The sequence below is a fragment of the Orycteropus afer genome, unplaced genomic scaffold (assembly GCF_000298275.1).
Source record: "Orycteropus afer afer isolate SDZICR_OR568_19922 unplaced genomic scaffold, OryAfe1.0 scaffold00080, whole genome shotgun sequence".
Taxonomy (NCBI): domain Eukaryota; kingdom Metazoa; phylum Chordata; class Mammalia; order Tubulidentata; family Orycteropodidae; genus Orycteropus; species Orycteropus afer.
Window position 1 is genome coordinate 11,124,759 of NW_006921667.1, and position 19,136 is coordinate 11,143,894.

At 37.6% G+C, this 19,136-nt stretch overlaps 1 protein-coding gene across 1 annotated transcript in view; it reads right to left on the reverse strand.

Moving 5' to 3' along the window:
* The window catches only part of AKAP10 (A-kinase anchoring protein 10), a 183,949-nt gene that overhangs the window by 103,880 nt on the left and 60,933 nt on the right, over positions 1 to 19,136 (reverse strand). Inside the window, exon 5 of the mRNA XM_007941489.2 lies at positions 6,859 to 6,957. Coding sequence (XP_007939680.2) covers positions 6,859 to 6,957 — 99 coding nt within the window. The remainder of the gene's footprint in view (positions 1 to 6,858; positions 6,958 to 19,136) is intronic.

Sequence of the window (19,136 nt, forward strand, 5' to 3'; positions counted from 1 at the left end):
TTTTTCCTTTTTTCTTTCATTTTCTGGTGATTAGTTTGCTTGTATTGGTCTGTATTAAAACAACTATTATTATTAATATTTTTGTCCTTTTTACTATTATTCTTAATCGTCCCCTCCAAGGCCCTAGTTTTCAGCTATTTTCATTCCCCTGTTCCTGGTTGAATTTTTTTGTTTTAATTTAAGGTGTATTTTTTTCCTCCTTTTTGCTTGTGGTTAACCCCATTCCTTATTTTTCTTTTTACATTTTTCCCATTTTCTTTTTCCTTCATTATTCTCCTTCTCTACTTTTTTTCTCTTAATGCCCTATCCCCAGATATTGCAGGGTTTTTTGTTTTTTCTTCTTTTTCCATTTTTTCTTTTATTTGTTACTGTTCCTGTGTGATTACATGGTGTGCTTTTTGTCCATGTGCTTTTAGTTTTTTGAAGGTTATTCAATTGTAATTTGTATCTAACTGAGTGGGAAACAACAACAGTCCCCATAAGACACAACTACACCCATACTTCTTGCAACTTCACTTACTGATTGAGAGGCACTACCTCCTTCTCCACCAATGGTCCAATGATAAAAAACCACCAAGAAGAGCCAGAATCACCCTTGACTGCTCTTCACAAACAATTAACAGAGATCTAAATACAACAATGCCACGATGCCTCGGAGACAACAGACCATCACAGTCCACACAAAGAAGCAGGAAAAAGTGGCAGAAACAAGGCTGGGGACAGAGCACCCAATCCATGACAGAATTTCTGCTGGCCTGGGAGGTGGCTGGGTGTGGGGCACCTGATCTGGGATGGTGTGTTTTATGATCCCAAGGAGATGGAGAGCTCATGCCTCCAAACATGGGGGTGCTGTGCGCCGAGCTTCTAATCTCCGAGGGTACATCTCTAACCACAGGCAGAGCAGGGACTGCATTGGGTATGTCACTGGTGACAAGGTAGATGGAGATGGGAGATGGCTACACTTCAGGTCACTTGAGAGTATGTGGGGAAATGAGGAGTAAGATCTCACCTTTCTGTTCACCACTTACTAGTGTGGGAGCTGATGCAATCCTGTGCAAGTGGAACCGATTATCAACTTCCTGCCCTAATTTGGAATACTGCTTATAAAACTTCAAACTGGCCAAGCTGTGTCAGTTCAGTTGGCAGTTTACCACTCCTTTGTTCTCTGTTTTCGTTAAGATTATTTTTCTAGTCAGCATTTTATCTTTCCTTAGAAACTCAGGGTTTTAGGATTACCATCCATATTTGTTTCATTTAGCTTCTCATATCTTTATTGTAAGGAACTCTGGTAGCATAGTGCCTAAGGCACTTGACTGCTAACCAGAAGGCTGGCAGTTCAAACCCACCAGCCACTCCTCAGAAGGAAGGTTGGGCGATCTACCTCCATAGTGATACTGTCTCGGAAACCCAAGGAGGGGTCGCTATGAGTCGGGGCCGACTTGACGGCACATAACAATAACATCTTTATTGTAAAGGGTTTGGGTAGCTTGTTTGCTGAGTTTGCCACCTTCTCATTTAATCTTCTGGAGAACCCAGTGGGATAACTAGAGTTATTTTATAAATGAGAAAAATGAAGCAGAAAGAGACTAAGTAGTTTGTCCAAGGTAGTACTAGTGCCAGGATTTGAAACCAGGCAGTCTGTAAGTCACACATTAACTACTGGACTATATAGGCAGTATTTCTCAAATTGTGAGTTGGGACTTCTATAACCTTCTATAACCTTCCTTCTTGAAGGAGAAACAAAAACCTAGAACAGAAAAATCAGAATACTTCACAAAAGTCAGGACAAATGACATTTCAGGAAATATATGTATATATTACATACAAATATATCTGTATATTGGGTCAAACAAATATATTCCTCTAAGTTGCTATTTTTGTTAGGTGTCATTGAATTAGTTCTAACTCATAGTGACCCTGTGTACAATAGAATGAAACACTGCCCAGTCTTGTACCATCCTCACAATTGTTGCTATGTTTGAACCCATTGTTGCAGCCACTGTGTCGATCCATCTCACTGAGAGTCTCCCTCTTTTTTGCTGATCCACTACTTTACCAAGTATATATTTCTCCAGGGATTGGTTTCTCCTGATAACATGCCCAAAGTTTGTGAAATGAAGTCTAGCCATCCTCGCTTCTAAGGAGAATTCTGGCTATACTTCATCCAAGACCAATTTGTTCATTCTTCTGACAGCACATGGTGTATTTAATATTCTTCACCTCCACTGTAATTCAATGGCATCAGTTCTTCTTTGGTCCTCTTTAGTCATTATCCAGCTTTTACAAACTTATCAGGTGATTGAAAATACGATGGCTTGGGTCAGGCATACCTTAGTTGACAGAGTAATATGATCTTTGCTTTCTAACACTTTAAAAAAGTCTTTTGCAGCAAATTTACACAATGCAATGGATTTTCTTATTTCTTGACTGCTGCTTCCATGGGCATTGATTGTGAATCCAGGTAAAAGTAAATCCTTGACAACTTCATTCTTTTCTCCATTTATCATGATTTTGCTTATTGGTCTAGTTGTGAGAATTTTTTTTTTTTTCTTTTTTAATTGTTATTTGGGTGAAAGTTTACAGAGCAAATTCACTTTCCATATAGCAGTTCACACACACTCTGTCTCATGACATTGACTACAATTTACCACAATGCAACGGCTCCTCTCCCACTTCCTCTCAATAGTTACCTCTTCCCTGTGTCCATCCTTCCATGCACTCCTGCCCCCTGAGCTGTCTCCCTGTGCATAAACAGCCCTTCTTTCTCCCATGATTGATCTCTCTAAGGAATATATCTATCTAGTGTAAACATTACCTCATATGCCTCTCTTTTGTTAGGCTGGAAGCCACAGGAGTGGGTTCAATTCCAGAACTGAAAAACAGCTAGGGGCCATAGTCTCAGTGGTTCCACCAGGCTCTATCAGACTACCAAACCTGGCCCACCCTTCTTTTTTTTTCCAAATGATTTTGAGTTTTGTTGAACATTGTTCTCCCTCTCCTTCCAGGATTTTCTACATAAATCCCCCTCCGAGTGGTTGACAGTGGCAGCTGGGCACCATCTAGTTCTTCTGGTTTCATAGTCATATAGGTTGAAGATCACATGGTATACTAGTCACTTGGATTAATTGTTTCCATGAATCTTTGGTTTTCTTCATTCTTCTTTGCTGAAAAAAGAGGACTACTTTTAAGCTTCCTGTGTAACTCTATGTCCATTCCTTCCCCTCTGAGAACAGTACTAAATTTTGTGCTTATCGTCCTCTTAATTTTCTTCATTGTATTGCTAGATGTTTGTACTCTTAGACAATACCTTATTAAATTTTGGATGCTGTTTTATTATTATTATTATTATTATTATTATTGTGATTTGGGTGAAGATTTACAGAGCAAATTCACTTTCCATACAGCAGTTTATATATACTTTGTCTCATGACATTGACCATAGTTTACCACAATGCAACAGCTCCCCTCCCACTTCCTCCCCATAGTTGCCTCTTCCCAGTGTCCATCCCTCCATGGACTCCTGCCCCCTGAGCTGTCTTCCTGTGCATAGGCAACACTTCTTTCTTGATGATTATTCTCTCCAAGGAGTGTATCTACCTCAGATAAATGTTCAATTCATGTGCCTGTTTGGCTGGAAACCACAGGTGTGGGTTCAATTCCAGACCTAGGGTCCATAGTCTCTGTGGTTCCACCAGGCTCTATTGGACCAGGAAACCTCATCCCCCCCCCTTTTTTTTCCTCTCCAAATGATTTTGAGTTTTGTTCCACATTTTTCTCCCTCTCTATCAAGAATCTCCTACATAGATCCCCTTCCAAGTGGATGACAGTGGTAGCTGGGCACCATCTAGTTCTTCTGGTCTCATCGTTGTATAGGCTGCAGACTGGATGGTATACCAGTCGCTAGGACTAATTGTTTCCATGAATTTTAGTTTTCTTCATTCTTCTTTACTCTGGATAAGGAGAGACCCATCATTGCATCTAGATGGCAGCTTGCTAGCTTTTAAGATCCCAGTCGCTACTGGCCAAAGTAGGAGGTGGAACAATGTTTTGTATATTATGTTATGCCAGTTGAGCTTGATGTCCCCTGAGACTATGGTCCCAAGCCCATAGGTTCAACTACTCGGTCCCTCTGGGTAGCTGGCTGTGACCAAGCAGTGACCACAACCTTGCCCCTTGTCAACTCCACTATACACCTGGGAATTCTGATCATTCACATAAATTTACAGGACCATTGTCTGCCAACCCTATATATGTTCTTGGATACACTCCCCGTATCATAGACATACCTAATCATTCAGCCTGTTCACCCATCTGTCTACCCATATACCCATGCTTGCCTTCACTGACAACGCAGTACTGTATGTACAAAAGGGTTCATATTTGTTGTCTGTACCTCCCATGTACCTCTCTATGTCTTTCTCATCCTCATTGCTGCCATATTGGTCACTCACATTTGGTACATTGCCCTTCTCTTCACCCAAATCAATACTTATCTCTATCTATCTAACAGCCTTCCCTCCTCTTCCCTCCCACCCCTGGTAACCAACAAAGAAAGTTTCGTTTTGTAGATAAACCTTTCCTTAACTTTTACAATAATGGACTAATACAATATTTGTCCTTTTGTGATTGACTTCTTTCACTCAGCATAATGTGCTCCAAGTTCATCCACGTTATGTGCTGTTTTGCAGATTCTACATTATTCTTTAGGGTTGCATAGTATTCCATTGTGTGTATGTACCATAGTTTGGTTATCCATTCCTCAGTTGATGGACACCTCAGGTTGTTTCCATCTTTTGGCTATTGTATAGTCTATTTATGCCATATATTAGGGCCGTTAAATTTGCCCCTAGATTTTCCTTGAGGAACTGTATAGTTTTAGGTTTCAGATTTAAGTCTTTGATCCATCTGGAGTTCGTTTTTCTGTATGGTGTGAGGTACAGAACTTGTTACAACAGTCCATTCTATCTTGTAACTCTCTTACCTTCCTCACCATTTAGAAGTTCTGTGACTACACAGTCTTTTCCCTGACAAAAAAACAAAGCTGACCAAAAAAAAAAAAAAAAAATTAGAAGGCATACAAAAATAGCAAACAGAAATCCAGATTAGTACTAAGAGCTCAGAAATAAGTTACATGTTGAAAGGGCAAAGGAGCAGAACTGAACCAATGGAAGACAGAATTAGCAAGAGTGGAGACAAATTTCTTAATAATAATCTCTGAGAAAAATAATCAGAAAAAATTAAATTAAAAAAAATCCTAAGAATTATATGAGACACCATCAACAGGAATAACTTATATGGGATCAGAATTCTAAAACAGATTTTTTTTTTTTAAAAAAAGAGGAAATTGTCAAAGATTTATTGGAAAAAAAGTCCTTAATATCCTGAAAGGTGGAAAGATATGCATTCAAGCAACTCAGTGAACTGTAAACATAATAAACCCCCAAAGAAAATCACCCAGATATATCATAATCAAACAGTGTTTCACTGCTACTCATAAGGTTTTCACTGGCCAATTCTTTGAGAAGCGGATGTCCTCTTCCTTCTTCCGAGTCTGTCTTAGTCTAGAAGCTCCACTGAAACCTGTCCACCATTGGTAACCCAGCTGGTATTTGAAACACCGGTGGCATAGCCACCACAGTATGACAAATTGATAGACAAGTTTGTCTCTCTTAGCTGTCCCAAACCACTCTGCTCACTTCCTCCCTCAGCCTCTCCAAATCACTACTCTCCCTTAGCCACTCCAAACCCACTGGCTTGCTTCCTGGCCTCCCACAGGCCCTCCAACACCCACCGTTATCAAACATCTTGAGGGAATGAGGTGTTAGGCCTGGTGGCTCAGGACCATAGTTGGAGGATATAAAGGTCAACTGGCACAAAGCAGTCCATAAAGAAAATGTTCTATATCTTAATTCAGTAAGTAGCAACTGGCATCTTAAAAGCTTGTGAGCAGCCATCTAAGGTGCAATTATTGGTCTCTCACCATCCAGAGCAAAGAAGAGTGAACATGTGAAAAATCAAAGATGCAAGGAAATAATTATTCCAAAGGACTAATGGACTACACGAACCTCAGCCTCCAAGAACTAGATGGTGCCCTGCTACCACTAGAAACCATTCTAAAAGGGATCACATTCAAAGTCTTGGGTAGAGTGGGAGAAAAATGTGAAACAAAACTCAAAATCACAAAAGACAAGGCTCACTGGTCTGACAGAGACTGCTCGAACCCCTGAGACTATGACCCTTAGTCACCCTTCAAGCCTGGAACTGAATTCACCCTGAATTTTCAGCCAAACAATAGATAGGTGAACAAGGTGAACAATATTCTGGAGAGGTACACCCTACTTAGATCAATCAACCATCTGAGATCAAATGTGCAGCATTTGTCCAAGGACAAAGTTTGGAAGGCAGGAAGGGATAGGAAAGGAGGAGGAATGGAAAATGGAAATACAGGGAGGAAGTGGGAAGAACGGTGTTACACTGTGGGGATGCAATCAATGGCATGAAACAAAATGTGTATGAATTGTTGAATGGAAAACTGATTTGCCCTACAAACCTTCACCCAAATCACAATAAAGAGTAAAAAAAAAAAAAAAAATTAAATGAGTTTAATCTAAGAAAAGTGCTTCAAATATTGTCTGGGACGTAAGAAGTACTTATTAATATTGCTCTTGCTGTTGTTATTCAGTTCAAAATCTAACAATATGGGTCCAACATAGAAAAGTGACAATTTTAAAAGGAGCTACTAGCACATATAATAATCTGGAAACAGACTAGGAGGGACAGGTTGGATTCTTTGTTCATAAAAAATTTAAATAACCAAAAATAGTAAATTTTTTATCCATAGCTTCAAGCACTGCTTACCTATGATATCATTTCTCATTACTTCTGTAATTGGTATTGGTTTAGCAGCATCTGGAGAAATATACTTAGTAAAAGTATTCACTGCATCTTGTTCAATACCTGCAGGAAAATGAGAACAACTTCAAATATCAAAAAGCACAGATATGATGCTAAAAGTATGAACAAGACAAGATAAAAGAGGTCAATTGAATTTCACCTAAATTGAAAACTTCTGTGCACCATGTAATTTTATCAACAAAGTGAAGAGACAACCTACAGACTGGGACAAAAATTTGGAAACCATTTATCTGATAAAGGTTTAATATCTACACTATATAAAGAATTTTTTGAACTTAACAAAAAGATAAACAACTCAATCAAAAACAAGCAGAGGACTTGAATAGATATTTCACCAAAGTAGATACACAAGTGTCCAACAAACACATGTGAAGATGCTCAACATCCTTAGTCTTTAAATAAAAGAAAGGAAAAAAAAAAAATCCTTGCTGTCAAGTTGATTCCAACTCCTCGTGACCCTACAGGACAGAGTAGAACTGCCCCATGGAGTTTCCAAGTACTTTCAGGTATTTATCAAAGTAGACTGCTACATCTTTCTCTCATGGAGTAACTGCTGGGTTAGAACTGCTAACCTTTTGGTTAGAAGCTAAGCACTTAACCACTGTGGCACCAAGGCTCTCATAAGTCATTAAACCCCAAAAATCCACCAGTCAAGTCAATTCCTACTCATAGTGATCTCATAGGACAGGGTAGAATCACCCTATAGGGTTTCCAAGGCATCATCTTTACAGAAACAGACTTCTTTATTTTTCTCCCACGGAGCAGCTGGTGGGTTCAATCTGCTGACCTTTCAGTTAGCAAGCTCTTAGGCACTACACCACCAGTGTGCCTTCATTATTATTCTCAAGCTTACTGCCATTGAAATGATTTTGACTCAGAGCGATCCCCACTGGGTTTCCAAGTCTATAAATCTTTATGGAAGCAGACAGTCTCATTTTTCTTCTGTGGAGTGGCTGGTGAGTATGAACCACCAACCTTTTGGTTAGCACCCAAATGCCTTAACCACTATATCACCAGAGCTCCTTTCATTAGTCATTACAAAATAAATAAATAAAAACCCCATTGCCACTGAGCGACCCTCATTGGGTTTCTGAGGCAGTAAATCTTTATGGAAATAGATTGGCCAGTTTTCCTTCCGTGGAGTGGCTAGTGGGCTTGAACCACCAACCTTCTGGTTAGTAAATACCTTAGGCACTACACCACCAGAGCTCTTTGAGAGATGCAAATCAAAACCACAATGAAATACTACTTCACATTCACCAGGATAGCTATGATTAAAATTAAAAAAAAAAAAAAAGGAAAGTAAGTATTGACGAAGATGTGGCAAAACTGGAACCTTTACCCATTCCAAGTGTGAATGCATAATGGTTAACAGAACTACCTTAAGGCCCGGTAATTTCAATCCAAGGTTTACACTTAGAAGAACTAAAAGCAGAAACCTGTACACCAATCTTCTCTGCAGCATTATTCACTATTCACAGGCTAAGAGGTAGAAACAACCTAAATGTACATCAGAGATGAATGGCTAAACAAAATGTGGTCTATACATACAATGGAATATCACTCAACCAGTAGGAGAAATAAAGTTTTTATGCATGCTCCAACATGGATGAACCTCAGAAACATTATGCTGAGAAATAAATCTGTCACAAAAAAGCAAATATTGTACAATCCCATTCATATGAAATATCAACTGGCAAATTTAATATAGAGACCAAAGTTTGTCAATGGTTACCACCAATCACTCCATGGAGAAAGATCTGTCAGTCTACTTCCATAAAGATTACAGCTTTGGAAACCATGTGGGTAGTTCTACTCTGTCCTATAGGGTTGCTATGGGTAGGAATCAACTCAATGGCAATGGGTTTGATTTTTTTAATCAGAGGTGGGAGAGATGGGGAAAAGAAGATTAACTGTTCAGGTAGCACTGAATTTTGGTTAAGGGTGACGGAACAATTTGGAAACAAATGGTAATACGCACAATATGCATATGCTCAACTCACTGAATTGTACATGTAAAAAATGTTGAGGTGGAAGATGTTTTTTATATATATTTTTACAATAAAACAATTTAAAATATAAAAAAGCAACTTGAACTAAAGCAACGGATTATATTCATGAATAGAAGGACCCCGTTTGCTGTGGGTCTAAGCACCTCTATAGATAGTTGTTACAATAACAAGCTTCCATCATGTTGCTTCTTACTTGTTTGTATCACAGAAGAGTTACATGTGAATTTTTCCCCTTCTTTATAAGCTAACAAGTTCCTTAACAGTAATTAATTTATGCATGTGCTTTCTTATTTTTGATGAGAAATTCAAACACATTTTTTAAATAATTTATTTTACTTTTATTATTGTTCAGAATATACACAGAAGATAAACCAATCTAACAGTGTAAAATTCAGTGACTTTTATTATATTATTCAAAATGTGCAACCATTCTATTTTATGCTCCTTCTCCAAGCTGTTTCTTCCCCATTAATATAAACTCACTGCCCCCTAAGTTTTCTGTCTAATCTTTTGAGTTGCTATTATCAATTTTATCCCATACAGACAGATCTTAAAAGAAGACAATGTTCAAGGAATACATTTATTATTATCTTTTACTAATTAATCTAAGCTACTGTTCAGCTGTACAAAGAATTCAGGATACAGCTTTGGTTGAAGGTTTAAGGTTTAAGATTATCTCAGGCAAAGGAAACTAGATTACTGGAAATAGACAATCAGAATGGAAATACTGAAAATGTTCACACACTGTGAAGAATGCAACCAATAACAGTTGACAATTTGTGTATAAACTGTTGAATGGGAATCTAAACTGCTGTGTAAACCTTGACTGAAATCAATAATTTACCACTTAATAAAATTATCTCAGGGCAGCAGTTTCAAGGGTTCATCTAGCCCTCAAGGCTCCAGAAACTCTGGAGTCCATGAACAACTAAAATTCTGTTCTGCATTTTCCTCTTTCTGATCAGAATGTTTGCTCAAAATGTTCAGAAATGGTAGCCAGGCACCCTCCAGTTCTAGTCTCATAGCATGGAGGCAATCAGCCACACATTCTATTTTCTCCTCCTATTCCTGATTCTCCTCCTTCTTCTGTTGCTCCAGGTGAATACAGACTAAATGTTTAACTTGAATGGTCACATGGAGCTCTTAAGATTATAGGCACTAAACAACAAAACAGGAGGTAGAACAAAAACAACAAAACTGCATTGTCTATGAAATCATGACCCTAAATCTCCAAACCAAATTGATGAGATTTTGGTTGTACATAAGCAGCCCCAGCAACTACTATTTTTTTTCTTTTTGGTCACTGCTATAAATATATCACACAACTTTACCCAATCCAACATTTTACAGGTGGGTAATTTATTAACAGTAATTTCATTAAGTGGCTATACAACTCTATGCTTACATGATGCAATTTTCCACCACCATAAACCGAACCTCAGTCCTTCGTAAGAAAATATCCTCCACTCCCCTTTCCTTCCACCCCTGGTAACCACTACGAAAATTTGGTCTCTATACATTTGCTTGCTCTTGTCTTTTTATATAAATGAGGTCATACAGTATTTGTTCATTTGTGACTAACCAATTACATTCAGTATGTCTTCAAGCTCCACCCATATTGTAGTCTGTATTAAGACTTCATTTCTCTACTGGCTAGTAGTAGTATTCTATTGTATGGATGTACCATATTTTGTTTATCCATTCATTCATTCATGGGCATTTAAGTGGCTTCTATCTTTTGGCTGTTTTGAATAATGCAGCAATAAATGTTGGTATATAAGTCTCTACTTGAGTCTATTTTCAAGTCTTTTGGGTATTATATCTAGGAGTGCCATTGCTGAGTCATATAGTAGTTCTATTTTCAGTTTTTTGAGGATCTACCACACAGTTTTCCACAATGACTGCACCACATTGCATTCCCACCAGGAAGGGATAAGGGTTACAATTTCTCCACATCTTTGCCAACATTTGTTGAATGTGCTCTTTCTAGGTCTCTGCTCCAGAACTCCAATTTGGACTTGCATAGCAGTATAAATAACAGCAAATCAGGTTATTTTAAAATGTACAATTATAAAGCCTACAAATTGATTTCATATACAGGTAGACTTACGATGGGGTTATATTCTGATGAACCCATCATTAAGTAGGTTCTGATGTAAGCTGAGTATTTTTTTTTTTCGCCCAGTTTTCATTATTATTGCCTTGTATTATCAATATCATTATAAATCTAATCTTTGTTTCTGGTGATTAGAAACATTACATACAAACTTACAGATATATTTTTATACATACATACATAAAATTTACCCAAATCATAAAACTTTATTAAAAGATTCTGGATCATCAGGATTATCCTTAGGAATGGGGATGGTGTTTTTTGTCAGAAAATTAGTGAGAGCTGTGTGTATGGTACTTTTTTTCTTTACATATGTCATAGTAACATCTGTTTCCTGAATCTGCCTAATTACTTTAGCAGAGTGATCAGCATTTGAGTCCATGTTTTCAAGTAACTGAATTCCCTGATTTAGTTTAGGAGAAACTTCAGCTAACCTTTTCATTGTAAAATTTTTTGAAAATTATTCTTCTTCTTTCTCATTATTTCTTTCTTCTTCAGCATTTCTTTCCTTTTCAAAATCCATTAAATCCTGATCTGTCAATTTCCCTTCTTCATGATCTATGAATCTATGATGTGATCCTACATCAACGATATCAAATTCTAAATTCAGTGTTCTTGCCATATGGATGATTTTTCCAACCATCAGTTCCATCATATTAACCTGATCAAAAGCCCAATGAGCATGTTCATGTAACTCAGGATTTTTTTTTTTCCATATTCCCAATATGTATTCTCCTGTTATTTCCTCTTAGGAAGCTGCAATATTCCAGATATACTGGCAATTTTTAGTGTGGTTCATCATAACCTGAATACATTATAAACTGGGGACCTGTACAAGAATTCATTCACTTGACCTTCAACTCTAGAAGGTTAAAACAAATGAATCTGAAACTTTCTAGTCTGAGGACCTCTTTGCAATCTTAAAAATTACTGAGGATATTTAAAGAGTTTTTGTTCACTGGGTTATTACCTATAAATATATACAGTACTAGAAATTAAAAATAAGGAGAAAATATTCAGTTAATACACCTTCTCATTTATTGACTATCTCGTTATTCAACATTCCACATTTACAACAATAGCAAAAAAATCTACTTATCTGGGTAGTCTGCCCATTAACAATGTATGTCTGGCAATAAAGAATGCTAACATATGAGCTCTGGTAGCGTAGTGCCTAAGGCATTTGACTGCTAACCAGAAGGCTGGCGGTTCAAACCCACCAGCCACTACTCGGAAGGAAGGTTGGGCAATCTACTTCCATAGCGATACCACCTCGGAAACCCAAGGAGGGGTCGCTAAGAGTTGGGTCCGACTTGACGGCACATAACAACAACAACATATGAGGCAGGAGTAATGCTGGCTGTGATGGTAAAAGTTTTGTGTCAGTGTGGCTGGGCCATGATTCTCAGTGGTTTTTCAGTTATGGAATGATGTAATTTGACAGTTAGGTAATCAAACAATTTGGTAGTTACATATAATGTAATTTGGCAGTTATGTAATGATGTAAGGATGTGGTGGTCATCCTCCATTTTTGCATAATGCCAATTTCACATAGTCTAGTCTTTGGAACTTAATCATGTCGATACGTGAGGGAAGGGTGTGTTATTAACCTGTTAGATATTAATACAAAAAACACTTTTTAATGGAAACTCGCTATTTTCCAAAATGAAAAAGTTATTGAGAAAAGGGGATTGTATTATGTTTTTGAAACTCTCTTTAATGTCTGTATCTTGACAGCAAACACTGTATTCTTTTATCTGTTTTGGTAGTTGTTGTTTTGGTAGTTAATCTAGTGTAATATGCTATTTTGATTGATGTATATATTAAGAAAACCTGGCCTCACAGATAAGTAGTTAGGAAAAGGAGAAGTATGTTAATAGCTTTTTGAGGTAACTGTAGATATATTCGTCTTTGATAATACACCAAAACTCTGTAAGTGATAGTTCCTTAAAGGCTAATTATATAGTAGAATCTAAATTGTATCAATGAATTTTCTGTCTTCTGTTACACTACAATCCATTGGTCTACCTCCCATTTTTAATCAATCTTTTACTCTTGAATGATTTTTTAACATACGTTTTTCAGTATTTTGGAAACTATGGGTTCACTGAGTTATTCATTATCTACCAAATGTTGACAGATTTCATCATATAGTGATGAAATAAATTACACAGTTAACATGAGCAATGATCAGTTGTTGTTGTTGTTGTTGTCATGTGCCGTCGAGTCGGACCCGACTCATAGCAACCCCTCCTCGGGCTGCCGAGGCAGTATCACTATGGAAGTAGATTGCCCAACCTTGCTTCCGAGGAGTGGCTGGTGGGTTTGAACGGCTAGCCTTCTGGTCAGCAGTCAAGTGCCTTAGGCACTATCAGAATACCCCTTAAAGCTGACAAAGCTCAAACTAGTTGATACAAATCTTCCAAAATTCTAACTTTCACTGGAAAAGGTTAAATTTTATCAATGGGCAATAAATATTATCAATGGTTTTCCCTGAGTTGACAAGATCACACCGTTCATTTTCAAGAAAATATTTGTCAAATACCCAAGTCTGAGTAACAACATGTTTTGGTTATCTAGTGCTGCTCTGACAGGAATCTATCACAAATGAGATGGCCTTAACAAACAGGAGTTTTTTCCCTTACAGTTTGGAGGCTTTACATCCAAGTTCAAAGTACCAGGCTCTAGCTCTAGGGGCTGGGTAAAAGCCCCTCTGTCTTGGGCTTCAGCTCTGCCTCCTGCTCCTGGCCCACTGAAGCTAGAGGCTTTTCTTCACTCAGACAGCTGCTAGTTGCTGAGACTGACAAGCCCAAGGTTGACAAGTAAAAAGGCACAGTCCCAATGTTACCAAACCACACAGCAGGCCACTAACTCAAGTTCATGGAAAGTCCCAAGGTCAGTAGAGCATAGCAGGTTGCAGAACAACACAGGCTACATGCAGGGTTCAAGCATGCCACAGCTAGAGACCGTTACCCAAGCCTTCTCCTTATATACAGGAAGCAGACCACATCCCTAAGGCAGCTACTTAGCGGCTCAAAGTAGAGTCCACCATGGAGCTGATTATCAGTCTCATCATGGGGAATACTACATTCAGCCACTCAAACACTCAACCAGGCCCAGCCAAGTTGACACACAAACATAACCACCACACACCAGTATGTCTATAGTCATTGTTTTTACTAAAAATGGTGTGTTCCATTTAGAAAGGAGTTAATTCTGTTAACACAATAAACTGCGTTAAGTGTTATTCCTAGAGACTAGTAGTATACTTCAGTATACAGAAGTACTTTATTCAGAAAAAAAAAACATTTTTTCACATAAGAATAATATCGAGACAGGCAGGGGACATGCAGGCAGGAAGGGAAAAATAGGCTTAGCTGTGCTAGTGGAAAACCCAAAGATCAAGATTAGAAAGGGGCATGAATCCAGTTGGCTAATCGTGTTAGCTGCTGTTTTTTTGAGGCTAATATTTCCTGAAGTTGTTTTTCTCAGGTTAGGAACTTGCCCTGAAACATGTGCAGAGATGAGCTATGCACCTCTGTATTCACCCCATCTCATAATAAGTTCAGCTCTAGGAACTAAAAAACTTTGGCCAAGGAACTAAAAATAAGGAAAGTGATAAAACTGTGCCATCAGTTTCCAGACAGACCCCTAAGAGAAGCAAGGAATCTGCCATCAACTTCCTTGCCAAGATCTGACCCGGCCACCTTATTCATATGACGCTAGTATCTCAGAATTTTAATGAATATGTATAATTTCCTCATTATTCTCCTCTTAAATATAAAAGCTCCCTAAGCCCTCTGCTCAGGGAGGTAGTTCTTTGATAATTTATTCTGTCTGTCTCCTTTCTTCCTGTAAGAAATAAAATCCAACTTACTTTTTCTGTATTTCTCTCTTATTCTCACTTGAGTTAAGGCAGCAAACTTTGTGTTTGGTTTCAAAAATATAAAAAGATGTGCTCAAGTGCTGATATTTAATAAAATGAGTATCTACTACTCTGAAAACATTCTTAAATAAAACTGCCATTTATTTTTTCTACATGGCAGTGAAGAGTACGATGACTACTCAACTAGTACAGTTTTGTAACAAATCTACTACTACTTTTGCACTATCATTACAAATGTCAACATAGTGAAGGAAAAAAAAATCCATTTATCTGTAACATATTAAAATGATGATGAAAATAGTTCTGCCCTCACAGAAACTACTGAAAAAGTCTGAGACCTCTATAGTTATGCAAACCACACTTTGAGAGGAAGCTCTGGTGGCACAGTGCCAAGGCATTTGACTGCTAACCAGAAGGCTGACAGTTCAAACCTACCAGCCACTCCTCGGAAGGAAGACCGGGCAATCTACTTCCATAGAGATACCACCTTGGAAACTATGAGTCAGAATCAACTTGAAAGCAGGGAGTTTTTTATACTTTGAGAAACACTTTTTTTTGTTGTTGTTGTTATGTGCCGTCAAGTCAGCCCTGACTCATAGCGACCCTTCCTTGGGTTTCCGAGGCAGTATCACTATAGAAGTAGGATTGCCCAACCTTCCTTCCGAGGAGTGGCTGGTGGGTTTGAACCACCAGCTTTCTGGTTAGCAGTCAAGTGCCTTAGCCACTATGCTACCAGAGCTCCACACTAGGTAAGGAAAATAGTTATTATCCTTATTTTTATAGATAAGAAAATTCATGTAAAAAAAAGTAACTTATTCAAGGTCAAGAAAATATCAAGTTCAGGCCTAAAGCTCAGATCTGGCTTCAAAGACAGTATTATCTCCAACATACAAAATTATAAAAAGATATACTTTTGGGAATGGGTGGCTGTGCTTGTTTGTGAATTAATCCTCTCCATAACCAGAACTTTGATGAAAGATAGCATTTTATGAAGATACTTCAGGATAATTTTATCTTTTAACAGAACTAAATTAATCCATGCTAATTTTATTTTTTCAGTAAACATTTATTGCATGGCAACTATGAACAAATTACTAACAAAACACACACACTGGTTTTTACAGAAAATATCTGTCCAAAAGCCTTTAAAAATAAAAGCTTAGGTTGTTTCTAAATGCTTGGTTTTCCAATAACCAAAAACGGCCACCAATTCCAGATAAATGCAGTGAGAACCTGTGTAGATAATAACACACATTTATTTTCTGGGTGACTGAATTTATTGAAAGAAGTTTTTGATATCCTTAAATAAAACACTATATTTCATTTTAGAAATACAGAACTAAGATATACCCTTCCTTTCACTGACTTAATTTAAGAATAAAAACACTAATGTTTAACTCAATATGCTTCTGAGACTTTAATGACACAAATTCCTTCATTGTTAAACAAAACAAAGACATATTCAGAAAACCCTAGGCCACTTAAGAGTAATATATACAAACACAAAAAAACGTTTGTTAAGCGATTTTCTACTCTTCATGAATAATGGCAGCTGGAACCTGGAGAAAAGAGTAAGAACTTCTGTTGTTGTTGTTGTTGTTATGTGCCGTCGAGTCGGACCCGACTCATAGCGACCCCTCCTTGGGTTTCCGAGGCAGTATCACTACGGAAGTAGATTGCCCCATCTTCCTTCTGAGGAGTGGCTGGTGGGTTTGAACCGCCAGCCTTCTGGTTAGCAGTCAAGTGCCTTAGCCACTATGCTACCAGAGCTCCCATAAGAACTTCTAGGTTCCCAAAAAGTTTTATTTACAAATTTAAGAAGCATTAATATATAACCTCCTTCCATACTCAGTAAGTTTCAATACACTGAAAGCAACCACCAAAAACAAAAAACAAACCAAATTCACTTTCATCAAGTTGGTTCCAACTCATAGTGACCCCTCCTTGGGTTTCCCAGGTGGTATCATTATGGCAGTAGATTGCCCAATCTTCCTTCCAAGGAGTGGCTCGTGGGTGTGTACTGCCAGCCTTCTGGTTAGCAGTCAAATGCCTTAGGCACTACGCCACCAGAACTCCTGTACGAAGTACAGGAAAAATAAAACTCCAGAATTCTATCCAGACAACCAGGAAGTAGGGTCCTTAGGAGCCAGAGTGCCATGCACGTCATTGAAAGGAGGGAGGAAGCTCACAAAAGCTTACAGAGTTGTGCATATACTCCTGGGCTTACCCCTGATGTGGGCATGCATGAATCTTCTTCTAAGAGCTTACCCAAGGCTCTGAGAACTGAACTATGGGGTAGGCCACAGGCCAGGTCTCAGATTGACCACAGGGAGGCACACATGCAAGTAAGATCCAGATGGCAAAGGCATTGAAAATGGAACTGGCATTGGAACCACAATCTACATAAGGCTGGTTAGAACTTGTGGCCTAAATCAAACTAGGTCAACTACTTGCTAAAACAAAAACTTTAACATTTTCCACAGGATTTAAACAAGCTGCCCAGGATACAATCCAAAATTACTTGATATACAAAGAATCTGAAAACCTCATTACAATGGAAAAGACAATCAATAGACACCAGCCCCAAGATGACACAGATGTTGGAACTATAAATATTTTTAAAATGATCTTATTATAATGATGAAATACAACCCCAATAAAGAAGATACAAAAACAAAAAAAATTTTAGAACCTAAAAACATAAGCTACAAAATTTAAATTTCACTGGAAGGATCCGAGAGCTGAATAAAAATGATAGAAGAAAGAGTAAGTGAATTTGAAGACAGATAAATTTTAAAAAGAAAAAAAGTGAACATAATCTCAGGATTCTGCATAACAATAACAACCTAATGTTTGTCATTTGTGTCATTCAAGTCCCTGAATGTGAGGAGGAAAAAGAAAATGCTAAAATTTTTTTTTAAAGAAACAATGGTTGAGAACTTCCCAAACTTGGCAAAAACAAAAAACAGAAGTTCAGTATATGTCAAATAGGAAGAAAAACAAAGAAATTCTTGTCCAGACACCATAACCAAACTACTGAAAACTAACCAAACCAAACTCACTGTCATCGAGTGGAATCCAACTCACAGCAACTCCTCCTTGGGTTTCCAAGGCAGTATCACTACAGGAGTAGATTGCCCAACCTTCCTTCTGAGGAATGGCTGGTGGGTTTGAACCGCCAGCCTTCTGGTTAGCAGTCAAATGTTCTGGGCATGCCACCAGAGCTCCCATTGAAAACTAAAGGCAGAGAAAATATCTTGAAAGTTACCAGGCAAAAATGTGTTAAGTATAGGTGAATAATGATCTCAAGACTGTAGATATATCACCAGAAACCATAAAGAAAGGCAGGGAAATAACATTTCTAAAGTGGTAAAAGAAAAGAACTATCAACCCAGAATTCTTATTGAGTGGCAATTACTTCAAGAATGAGATTCTCAGTGAAGGACAATGGAGACAGTACTTTGCCAGCAGATGTACTCTAAAAGAATTGCTAAAGAAAAATATATCTTTTAGACACAAATGAACTAATAACAGAAATGTTAACTATGAACCCGAGGAATGAAAGAATAGCAACAGATACAGTAAATATTTGGGTAAATACAATAGACAATTTTTCTCCTCTTAAATTCTTTAACTTATAACAGTTAAAAGCAAAAATTATGACACTGATGGGGTTTTCTGGTGTGTAGATGACAACTGCAACATATAAGTGGAATTGTAAATGAACCTATATGGTGATAAGGTTTGTAAATCCCACTTGAAGTGATAAAATACTGTGAAAAGTATGTACATTGTAATCCCTAAAGCAACCATTAAAAAATATATATAAAGAGATACAATTAAAAGCTCAATAAATATTTTTAAAAACTCTATCTAAAAAGAAAGGCAGAAAAGGGAAAACTGAGGAGTGCAAAACAGAAGGAAAAAAATAGTAATAAAATGGCAGACCTAAATTCAAACATATTAAGAACTACATTTAACACAAATAATTATACTTAAATTAAATAATATCAGTCATTACACTTACATGTTTAATGTAAGTAATCACGTCATAACAATTACAGTAAAATTCACAAAGAAATAATTAAACTTACTAACAAAAATCAAAATAAAGTCAGAATGGATTAAAAATATATGTCTCCTATAAGATATCTAGGAGCTCTGGAGCATAGTGCCGAAGGCACTTGACTGCTCACCAGAAGGCTGG